The sequence below is a fragment of the Leucoraja erinacea genome, chromosome 1 (assembly GCF_028641065.1).
Source record: "Leucoraja erinacea ecotype New England chromosome 1, Leri_hhj_1, whole genome shotgun sequence".
NCBI lineage: Eukaryota > Metazoa > Chordata > Chondrichthyes > Rajiformes > Rajidae > Leucoraja > Leucoraja erinaceus.
Genome location: NC_073377.1, coordinates 160411759 through 160423823, shown reverse-complemented (window position 1 = coordinate 160423823; position 12065 = coordinate 160411759). Strand labels below are relative to the sequence as shown.

Sequence of the window (12065 nt, the reverse complement as noted above, 5' to 3'; positions counted from 1 at the left end):
TTGAATATTTTACCTTCTAAAACAGACCATAAAAGTTGCATTTTCTTAGCGACTAGTACTTGAACAGTTAGGAATATTTGTAATCCCAAACTACTTCTGAGGGTCACTCCCGATAAAGAGCTTTTAATTTAACACTACATAATTGGATGCAGATATTTCTAGTAATAACAGCATAGAGAGGAGCAGGTGAAGTTACTCCATCACAGACATGCCATTTGTTCTCTCTATGCCTCCCTGCATCTTGAAGCCCCTGTCCCACTTTCACGACCTAATTGGCGACCTCTGCCGAGTTTGCCCTTGACTCGTACTCGCAGCATGGTCGCGGGAAGTCTTCGTAACTCTTCCTCATGCTTGTGAGTGGTCTCCGCTTACTCGTGGCCTCAAGTAGGTCGCGGCGTTTTTTCCAGCCTGATAAAAAAATGTCCACGAGTTTAAAAAAAAAAAAGAAAAAAGGTTGGCATGGAAAGAATTGATACTTTTTACTCGTAGGTAGGTCGTGATGGTAGTCGTAGGTAATCTTAGGTCAGTAACTGGCCTGAGGGAAAAAAATGCAAACATGACATTTTATCATGTGAAATTTTCCACTCGTAGCTAGTCGTAGTTGGTCTTAGGTGTGGAAGACTGAGGTCGAAGGAGGTCGTAGACATAGTCGTAGACAAAGTCGTAGGAGGTCATTTACTTCGGCGAGTCAACACGACCTTGACATTTTTTTCAACTCATCTAGGGTCTTCTAAACTCGTGGATTAGGTCGTCCAAGTGGGACAGCCCCTTAAAGCTATTGTTTTTCTCACTTTTTCAGTTCTGGTGATGGGTCATCGATGTGAAATGTTGTAGCTCTGATGCTCTCTCTGCAGATGCTGCCTGGCTGCTGAATATTTCTATCTGCAGATTTGCTGTTTAATCACTAATATTTTTTGCCATGTTTAATAACACATAGCCTTGGTTCCTGCTGCCCTTTTACTGGTTACTCTTATCACCAAACCACTGCATCTTCTGCCGTCTTGCTCCCCAACTTGAAACGGTTAGATAGGTACATGGACAGGACAGGTTTAGAGGGATATGGACCAAACGCAGGCAGGTGGGAGTAGTGTAGCTGGGACATGTTGGCCGGTGTGGGCAAGTTGGGCCGAAGGGCCTGTTTCCACACTCACTCTATGACCCACTTACTGCTCCATTTGATGCCCCCGCAATGGTCCACTCAAAATATCTCTGTTTGTCCTTGCACTTGCCAGATCGTTGAACATCCATACTGTACCCTTGTATTATACAGTGAAAGACCTGTGCCCACCACAGTTTTAATCCCTGTTATGTAATAAGAGATGTGTTCCTACATGTACTATAACTACTTTACAATGGCAGGAATATGCCCACTAGTACAGTACTGGATTTTGACTCTGGGCCAGAAGATTATACTAGGCCAAATGGTTACTTAGTGTCTCATCCCTGAACTCAAGAGATTCTGGCGTTGGGTGAGTTGTGGGGATAGGACAGACAGCAGAACAGTGGAGTCCAATATTTCCATCTTCAGCTGCTGCTTTTATACTGCTCCTCCTGCAGTCCACATCCTTACCCTTGGTCTCCTTGCAAGAGGCTGGGCTCATCAAGAGGACTTTTGGCAAGCTCACAGTGAGAGCAGCTTGCATGATGAGGGGCCAGAAGGCACAGGAGCAGGGCTGGGGAGATAGCAAGTGTACAACAGATGGATCCATCCTGAGAGTCTGATGTGGCCTGCAGATTGCATATTGTGCACTACAATGTTGGTCGCTAATCTATTCTCATTTACTTTGCTTCTATTAGTCCCTTTTTTAAATGTCCTATGTATTTGCAATATTCAAAAACAAACCATTGCAAATGCCAACTCCAGATATCTAGAACAAAGTAGGAGAAATATCAAGTCAGGCAGCATCCACAGAGAGAGAAACTGGGTTAACAGTTCAGGTTGATGACTTTCCATCGATTTATAACATATTATGAATCTTATTAATGTCATAATCCTTCCTTTTCTGTCGTCTTTTAGCTTTTAATTAGTTTTATTTGGAGTTCTAACTGCATAGCCTTCCTTTCCCTGTAATGTAAATCTGAGTATTCAAACCATTACCTCTTTAAATGCCTCCCATTCTTCTTTTATTTTATTCCAGTTCATTCCAGGTTGGTTCCCTTCCTGAAGTTAGCCAGTTAAGTGCTTTTATACCAATGATATTCTGATCACTGTTTACCAAAGCAAGCTCCAATTATCCATTTCCCAGAATCTGGCTATGCTTCATTTCTCACTGATCTAAGACAGACCAATTATAACGTTCTCTTGTACATATCTTGCAGGTCCTTGTCTCTTTGACATTGACATTGGTTCAGTGTATGTTGTACTATTATATAAAATGTTGTTACAAGGCAGATGAAAATACATTGCAAACTATTTGGTATTTTCTTCAATTCGCCTTGTCAGTCTGACAGAAGATGATGTGCTTCTTCCCCTTGATATTGCAGTTTGACGGCATCCATGTAGTAAGTGGTTCACTGGATACCTCTATCCGTGTATGGGACGTGGAGACTGGGAATTGTATTCACACGCTAACAGGACATCAGTCATTAACAAGTGGGATGGAACTGAAGGACAACACTCTAGTGTCTGGTAATGCAGATTCCACTGTGAAAATCTGGGACATCAAAACCGGACAGTGTTTACAGACATTGCAAGGTGAGTGTCAGAATCCCATTTCTGCCACAAAACATGTTGAATTGAAATCTCTTCACATTTAAAGCTTTCTTTCCATTGGTGAATACCCAATACAGTTCTGCTTCCATCAGTATAGTTAATATTCAAAGTGCCTTTTATATAGATCATCATGGGGATAATCTTTTGGTGTTCAGGAATGATCACACAGTTAGTATTATTTAAATAAATAGACGATTTAGGCCAGCTGATTGCTCTGTGCACATTGCATCGGCATCTGATTACAGCAGTGACTTTAATCCAAGAATATTTATTTGGGACATGCTGCTGTCACATAAAGTGCTTAAAACATCAAATCCTGTTATCATGTTTGATTATTAACCCAAGAGAAACGCTAAAGAAACCAAGAGCCTTTCGTATTACTGAATTGGATGATAAAGGTAGAAACACAGCAGTACACGGTTCCTTTAAGTTTTGAATGTTACACGGTTAATATTGTCCCATTTCAAGCTTTATTTACCATTTATTATTAGGCTTCAATTTTTTTTAATTCAATTTATGAACCAAGTGATTTAGGGTTGGCTGTCACATTTATATTAGATTAAAACTAAAGATTAGTTGCACAACTAATTACAAACAATATTAAGTATGAGATTGGGATGTGTTTGTAGATATTGGTGTTAACTGTCTTCGTGGTGCCTGAGAGGATAAATGGATTGAAAGGTGGTTTACTGAACCATAGGGACATGGAGATTCCAGAGTTGATCTTTGATCCCAAGTGAAACATCAGTGGGATTACACCAGTGGCTGTATCCTCCAAATCTGGGCCAACACAGATTGAGTGAAAAATGAGTGATTGGTGATAATATATTAGTATCCATGCTGTGATGTAAACGGGTTGTTGTGCAAAAGCGAGGTTTGGAAATCATACTTTAGCTCCTTCCTGCCCAGTGCCCATGGGATGGGTATTCTTTGATGCACTGAAACACATTGCTTCCAACCAAGTTGAATGTTAACTTTGTCAAGTAAGCCCGTACCATAGCAGTCTGCCCATGGTGTGGCTGGTGTTGCCACTTCCCACTAATTGCTTCTACTGAAATGTACCAGCCATTGAACTGAGCAGCCGCACCACTCACCCTGACCCACCAAACACCAACCCTCATGAACGGCAAGTCATTGCTATATGATTTCTGTACTACAGATGCAGCAACTGGGAGGACAGGGTTTCACACTACCTTCCCAGCACAACAGCACTGTCAGAATTACTTTGTACGGCCCCTTTCAGTGATGAGGGGTTGGACAGGCTAGATGCAGGAAGATTGTTCCCGATGTTGGGGAAGTCCAGGACAAGGGGTCACAGCTTAAGGATAAGGGGGAAATCCTTTAAAACCGAGATGAGGAGAACTTTTTTTCACACAGAGAGTGGTGAATCTCTGGAACTCTCTGCCACAGAGGGTAGTTGAGGCCAGTTCATTGGCTATATTTAAGAGGGAGTTAGATCTGGCCCTTGTGGCTAAGGGGATCAGGGGGTATGGAGAGAAGGCAGGTACGGGTTGGATGATCAGCCATGATCATATTGAATGGTGGTGCAGGCTCGAAGGGCCGAATGGCCTACTCCTGCACCTAATTTATATGTTTCTATGATTCCATTGCTGCTCTTATTGCTGCAAATGCACCCCAAGGACTCTGAATTAGCAGTGAGTGCCTCAAAATTATCCTCCAACACTTTAGCAGGTAGTTTTTTACTATCTGATTTTAGATTTTGTTAATGTAGGAGACAATGGCATCATTTGTTTGTGATCATGTAATGCCTCTTGTTAATTAATTTTGGTTGCTTTATAGGCATAAACATTCCAGGAAAGGTACACAAAAAAGCTGGAGAAACTCAGCAGGTGCAGCAGCATCTATGGAGCGAAGGAAATAGGTAACGTTTCAGTCTGAAATCAGTCTGAAGAAGGGTTTCGGCCCGAAATGTTACCCATTTCCTTCGCTCCATAGATGCTGCTGCACCCGCTGAGTTTCTCCAGCATTTTTGTGTACCTTCGATTTTCCAGCATCTGCAGTTCCTTCTTGAAAACAGTACAGAAAATGCAGGTTGCCCTTGCAATGCAGTTCCAATTTATCAACATGTGGAGCATAACTTATGGCAATGTATTTTGTGATAAAAAGGGTGAACAATTGTAGGAATTATTCCCTTTTGACAGGGTGAAAAAAATAGTAGTTGATTCTGTCGGGGATAAAAACTTGCAGGAGGGTCAGGATATTCGGTATAAATTGACTGATTACCCTGTGCAGAAATCTGTATTTATTCTCATAATTTATGAAGGAAAGTTAGTTAATTTGACAAATGATATGGATATTTTCAACAACTGAAAAAATTAAATCCGAACATTAATTCTTTTTGTCCCAATAGTTAAAAAATGGTGGCAAATTTTCTCTCTGTCCATCATCCAAAGTTTCATGGTCATTTTTAGTATTAGGTAATTCAGGTTTATACATTAATACATAAGAAATTAATTTTGATATCACAAAGGTGAACCTATATTCCTGTCATTCAAGTGCTGGGATTTTGCTGTTATTATCTCTGTTGTGTATTTTTTGTATTAATAATTGTATTGTTTATTTACTTTGCTTTGTTTCTCCTCATTAGGGCCTAGCAAACATCAGAGTGCTGTGACATGCCTCCAATTCAACAAGAACTTTGTGGTAACTAGCTCGGATGATGGCACTGTAAAACTATGGGACCTGAAAACGGGGGAGTTCATTCGGAATTTGGTTACACTGGAGAGTGGAGGCAGTGGAGGTGTTGTTTGGAGAATCAGAGCATCGAATACAAAGCTAGTTTGTGCAGTGGGAAGCAGAAATGGGACTGAGGAAACAAAGCTGCTTGTGTTGGACTTTGACGTGGACATGAAGTGAAGAGGTGGAATAGGAATTTGTCCATCTGTTAAGTCAAGTGTACATCACCCTGCTGTTGGTGGCTACAGGATGTTGGCTTTGGATGCCATGATGAAGACACAAAGACCTAGAGATCGCTGGGAAAGGCAGGAAGGGAGGACATAATATAACTGACACAGTCTGACTTGGTCGGATGCACACTTTGTCTTGTTATATCTGACTTCCCTTTGCCCTTGGGCAGTTCTGTCCAGAAAGACTTGATACAAAGCCTAGTGCAATTATTATTTTTTTATTGATTATCAGCACCCAGGTCACAGCAGCAAGGCATAAAAAAGAAAATTATTTGAGAAGTTGTGTTTTAAACAAGCTGCTGATCAGGCCGAGGGCTGGTTTTCTTAAAGACTTGGATTATGTCTGCCTCAGTTTGTCCTTTCAGGTTTCAACATTTGAAACCTTACTGTGAATTTTGTACAATTTTTTATATATATATTAAAATGAATAAATATATATATATATAAAAAGCCTAATGTTGCCAACAATCAGTCACAGTATTAACATGTATTTCTCTATTTATTCACCACTGCTTCCAGATTATTTTAATGAGGGTTATATCGTTCTTCGGAGGCAAATTATCCTGAGTGATTAAAGAACTCCAAAACTTGCGGAGTTGTTGGGATTATTCGAATAGGTCTTGCTAAAGTCGTCCCATCCCTGTACTGTAATCTCAGTGGCCAAATCAATTGCTGCTATGTCTTCTATTGTGACATTTCACATCCAGATTCTAGTTCAAAATTTGATCTGGAATGGATAATTTTTGACTTTTAAAAAAAGGCAATTGCCACAGAAACTTGAGCCAACTGTGCCTCTAGGAGGCTGAAAGAAAGAAAGATGGCCTGCAAGAAGGAAACTGAGAAGAGTTAAGTGCTATATCGGAATGTTTTTTGTTTCTGGACTATGTTGAACACATTCCTTCAGAAGGGAGCTCTTTCAGCCTGTATTATAGAGAATTTTATTGTGAGGTCTATAGTGGAACAGATAAAAAGAATTAAGGTTACTGACATCATGCAAAAAGAACACGGGAGTCAAGTGAGATGTGCATATAAAATAAAAGATGTCCTTGCTGGTCAGTCTTAGTGTAAACAGTATTGAAATATCCAACTGCTACAGAGTCACTGACAAAGCAAAACTGAATGTTTTGTCCTGAAACCGTGCCGGTAAAATAGCTAAATTGTTTGTCTCATCATTATTCAGAATTCACAACTCAACATGAACTGTGAAAGTGGTTTAACACTGTATACTAAACAACCTTGAGTGAGATGCTTTGTTTTTCTTTTTATTTTCCTGTTAATTTATAGTCTGTTTTTTAAAAGCAAAAAGATAAAAATCAGATTTCAGGTATTCTACTTTACAGTATGTAAACTGCCTGATGTAATGGTGAAACCGAAAAGGGATTGTGTCTATGGTTTGATTCACTTAGAATTTTTATTTTCTTATAACTTAAGTGCAATAAAATGTGCTTTTTCATTTGAAATCGTTGTGCATGTTGAGTTTCCCCATTGTGTGGAGTGTGTGGTTTTGTATTGAATAATATTTTCCTTGTCATTCAAATGACCTCTTGTCTCGCCCAGGCCTGAATCTCTAGCACAGTTGATCAGTGCTAAAGTCACCAGTTTCCATATGCTCGTTTTGATTTTTAATGCAGTTGTATATAAAACACAGGTGTTTTTGCAGTGCCTTACCAGGATGGATGTGAGAAAAATAAGACCACATTATAGTTATGCCAGTTTTGCCAATAATTGCTCACAAAGGTTCAAAATATGCCAATGGCAAGGATCAAATAAAGGTATTTTATTTTTACTGGCACCATATTTATATGGGCTTCCCTCGTTCCTCTTCTGTAAGTTGTGTGATTACATGGGTCAGGACCTTCACATTTTGTGCTACTATTATCTCTTCAAACAGTAGTGGAGGCAGCTCAGTGAATACATCCAATAAAGAGCTGAGATGCATGTATCCATGAAAGCATTGGACTTGATGTTCAGCTAATTCTAAAAGTATTTATTTATTTTGTCTATTCAATAGGGTACAACAATCACTCTGCCTCAAGTTTCTGTGCTGGGACTTCTTCAATACAACATGAATAAGACTGCAATATTTGGACTTTGCAGAATGAAAATCCTACTGCATTTGGCCAGATTATCTGACCTCTTCCCAGTTTCCCTGGTACTCCCCTCATCCACGTTACCATCTCTGATCTCTGTCGCACTTGAGGCTTGGGGTCCCATCCCTCCATTCAGCCAATCTTAGGGTTTATGACCTCTCATTTGGCCACTCTGGAGCCTGCAATCTGCCATCCCAGATCCCAGACTGAATCTCTCCACAGCAGACCTGCACGTCAAGCCAGTCATTCCACCATATTGGAGCAATGGACTGGTGGGAGGGGGATGGGGTGGGGGGGGGGATGGGGGGGGGGTGGGGGGGGGGGTGGGGTGGAGTGGGGGGGGTGGGGGGTGGTGGGGGGGGGGGGTGGGGGAAGCTGAAGTTATTGGAAAAATACTCCACAGACATGATTTAATGGCATGATTTAAGTGTTTCTAAAAATGTATTAAATGCGCTTTACGTGTTTTACCCCAGGAACAGACACTGTACGTCCACTGATCTTACAAATTACTGCAATTAATAAAAGTCAAGATTATGTTCGTCTTGTTTACAACTCGGCCACAATTTTGTAAGTTCCTTTTCAGTTTAGGTAGAGCTGTTCATGGGATTAGTGATGCTTGATGACATTAAATTAGGACTGAAAATCAGCAGGAGAGCATAAACAATTTGATGGGATGGGGTATAGTGTAGTGTCCTCCTCACAGCAACTGGACCATCCCAGAAGAGTAGATGAGACCACAATGTACAACGGCATCATTTGTTTCCCTTTCAATCTATTATGTGAATAATGTGTGCACTGCATTCAGTTGAAATTCCATTCGTAAAGACTGATTTTTTTTTTTTGATTTTGATTTTTTTGATTTTTTCTTAAGGTCTTTCTGCTCATTTATCTATTATTTATTTAATTATTGCTGGTATTTTCCAGGCAGGTTTGAATAAAAACATCTTTGTGGGATAATGAGAATGTTCGATTGCTAAGCGAATTGAGTAATGTTTCATTGGCTCGGAACAGATGTTTTTTTTGGATCACAAAAAAAGACTTTCCAATGAGTTAGTCTAATGATTTTGGGAGTATTTGTGGAGATTATGGAACACTTAAAGTTGAGGTGAAGCATTTATTTAAAAAAAAAAAAAAAAAAATTGAATTTAGACACCCCGACCCAAAATTACTGTTGTGTAATGTTAATTCATCATCTTCTTGGATAATTCCTCTGGATCTAGGGTGACTTACTTCCACTCTGGTTATGTGCATTCTGAAGTAACTGCTAAGATCAAGGAGGCAAGCGCAGACATGAATGGGAGGCATGATCACACGTGGCTGATTTGTGAGACTGTTTTTTCCCCTCCCTCCATTTATGCAGGTCTTCTAAATCCTCAATGTACGTGGATTTGAGATTGAATTTCATCATGAAAGCTAATTCAATCAGCACGTGGTCAGGTATTCTGAAGAATCAGTGGGAATATTGCTTTGAGCATATCCATAAATCGCTTGCTCTGTCCACCTGATAATCTCACCCAAGGAAATTAAAAACTTGGAATAGTGTCTGTTGATGGAGTCTGGTATCGAGTATACAAAGAACAATAAACAGCTGGAAACAAAAGGGATTGCAGATGCTGGAATGGTGAGCGCAAACTGCTGGAGGAACTCCGTACATCCGGCAGCATCTGTGGTGGGAAATGGACAAGTTCCGTCAGTACCATTCTTTAGACTGAAGATGTAGAGGGGAGGTGGCTGGTAGAAGAAGCTCTTGGGTATTCTCGGGTCATATCATTGCTTGCATTTAGTCATATACATAGTTAATACACTAAATCACCCAAAGAAAATGAAACCGTTACAATTCAGAACTACAGAATGGAAACTGGTCCTTGTTGATCATGAAACGCCTATATACACAATCCCATTTTATTCTCTATGTATTCCCATCAACTCTCCCCTACTTCCACCACTTCCCTGTGCACTAGGGGCAACTTGTTGCAGCCTAGTAACCTACTAACCCATCTTTGGGGCGTGGACAGAAAGGATAGTATTCGGGGAAATGCATGCAGTTACAGGAAGGACGTGTAAAAACTCAACATAACACCAGAGGTGGTGCTGGAGAAAATGCTGTTTAAATGTCCAAAGACGCCACTGACCTGCTGAATATTCATTTGTTTCGATTACTCCAGGGAATAATTCACTTGAAATTAGTTAAGGCTCTGTTCATAAATCAATCATGAGTAATGGCTGAATTACTCGTCAATCAAAATATTTTGGTCAAAAATGTTCAAATCTCACTTTAGAGCCCTATATGATTTTAAGTCAATGAAGAAGTCATGTCGCAGTAACCTGGCCACGTTGATTCAATAGGTCCTGTAGCAAACATTTGCCCTTTGCTAATGAGAATTGTCAGATGTGAAGTATTTGTGGTGGACTATCTCTCCCCCTCCCCTCTCTCCCCCCTCCCAACTCTCTCTCTCCCCTCCCAACTCTCTCTCCCCCCCTCCCATCTCTCTCTCTCTCTTCCCCCTCCCATCTCTCTCTCTCTCTCCTCTCCCTGTCTGTCCTCTCTCTCCCTCCCCCTCCCTCTCCTCCCTCCCCCCTCTCTCTCCCCCCCTCCCCTCTCTCTCTCTTCCTCTCTCCCTCTCTCTATCTCCATCTCTCTCGCTCCCCCCCTCTCTCTCTCCCTCTCCCCCCCTCTCGCTCCCCCTCTCTCTCTCGGTCTCTCTCTCTCCCCCGTCTCTCTCTCTCTCCCTCCCTCCCCTCTCCCCCCTCCTCTCTCTCTCCCCCCCTCTCTCTCTCTCTCCCCCCCCCCCTCTCTCTCTTCTTCCCTCTCTCTCCATCCCCCTCTCTCTCTCCCCCCTTCCCTCTCTCTCTCTCTCTCACACATTCCCTCTCTCTCTCTCTCCCATCTCTCCCCCTCTGTCTCTCTCTCTCTCTCTCTCTCCCACTTTTTCTCTCCCTCTCTCTCTCTCCCCCCCACTCTCTCTCCTCTCTCTCCCTCCCCCCCTCCCCTCTCTCTCCCCCCCCCCCACTCTCTCCCCCCCCCCATCCCATCTCTCTCCCCCCCTCCCCTCTCTCTCTCTCCCCCCTCCCATCTCTCTCACTCTCTCCCCCCCCCCCCCCCCCTCTCCCCTCCCCCCCCCCCCTCTCCCACACTTTCCCCCACTCTCTCCCCCTCCCCCCCCCTCCCCCCCCCCCTCTCTCTCCCCTCCACCTCTCTCTCTCTCCCACCCCTCTCTCCCTCTCTCCCCCTCCCTACCTCCCCCCTCTCTCTACGTCCCCTCCCGTCTCTCTCTCCCCCTCCCTCTCCTCTCTCTCTCTGTCTCTCCCCCTCTCTCTCTCTCTCCCCCCCCCCCCCCCCCCCCCCTCCCTCTCTCTCTCTCCCCCCCCCCCCCCCCTTCCCAATAACCGTATCTTGCTTAAGCCCTCCCTTCACCACCAGTTTAAATTCAATTTGGAATATTTTGGAGGACCAAGAACCAAGACTCTCCTAGGTGCCAAGGTTAGCAGCAAGTCAGATGAAAGACTTTGACTGATTAGAAACTTAGAGGCAAATAAACTTATCTTTTTAAGTTTTTATTCATCTTATGGAGAATGAAATAAAGATTGGGAAATACATGTAGTATTTAGCCTGCAAATAACTGGTCCTGTATATCTCCTTTAAACTTTGCTCTCTTACCTGAAAGTTGTGCCATCTTGTCTTTGACATTTCCAAACAGTTGATCTATTTCTGTCTACCCTGTCGATGCTTCTCCAAATGTTGTACACTTCTATCAGGTCTCCCCTCGGCCTCATCAATTCTGAGAAAACAATCAAAGTTTCTCCAGACTCCATAATCTCTAATAGATGCTCTAATCCAGACAGCATCCTAGTCAACTTCTTCCACACCCTCTCCAAAGTCTCCACATCTATCCTGTAAATGGGTGACAACAACTGCACGCAATACTCCAAATCCAGTCCATCTAAAGTTTTATAAAAACAGACACATGACACCCTGACTCTGATACTCCGTGCCCTGACTGATGAAGGCAAGCCTACCATAAGCCTTCTCTACCACTCTTAACAACTTGTGTTGCTACTCACAGCGAGCTATGCACTTGCACCCAAAGATCCCTCCGCACATCAATGTTGTTAAGGGCCCTACCATTAACTGTATATTTCTTTCTCTTTATACTTGACCTCCGCAAAGTGACACACCTCACATTTGCTTGGATCAAATTCTATTTACTATTTCCCTGCGCATATATGCAATTGATTTATATTTGCGGTTTCCTTGAGCAGCTTTCTTCACTATCCATAACTTCACTAATTTCTGGGTCATCTGCAAACTTACTAACCAAGTAATCTTCATTTATT

The 12065-nt window shown here is 42.3% G+C and overlaps 1 protein-coding gene across 3 annotated transcripts in view; it reads left to right on the top strand.

The window, feature by feature from the left end:
- Positions 1-7100, top strand: part of fbxw7 (F-box and WD repeat domain containing 7) — a 241037-nt gene extending 233937 nt beyond the window's left edge. For all 3 annotated transcript variants that reach the window (XM_055646783.1, XM_055646791.1, XM_055646800.1), the window contains 2 exons: positions 2485-2695; positions 5322-7100. In XM_055646783.1, coding sequence (XP_055502758.1) covers positions 2485-2695; positions 5322-5590 — 480 coding nt within the window. In that variant the 3' untranslated portion in view covers positions 5591-7100. The remainder of the gene's footprint in view (positions 1-2484; positions 2696-5321) is intronic.
- The last annotated feature ends 4965 nt before the right edge of the window (positions 7101-12065 follow it).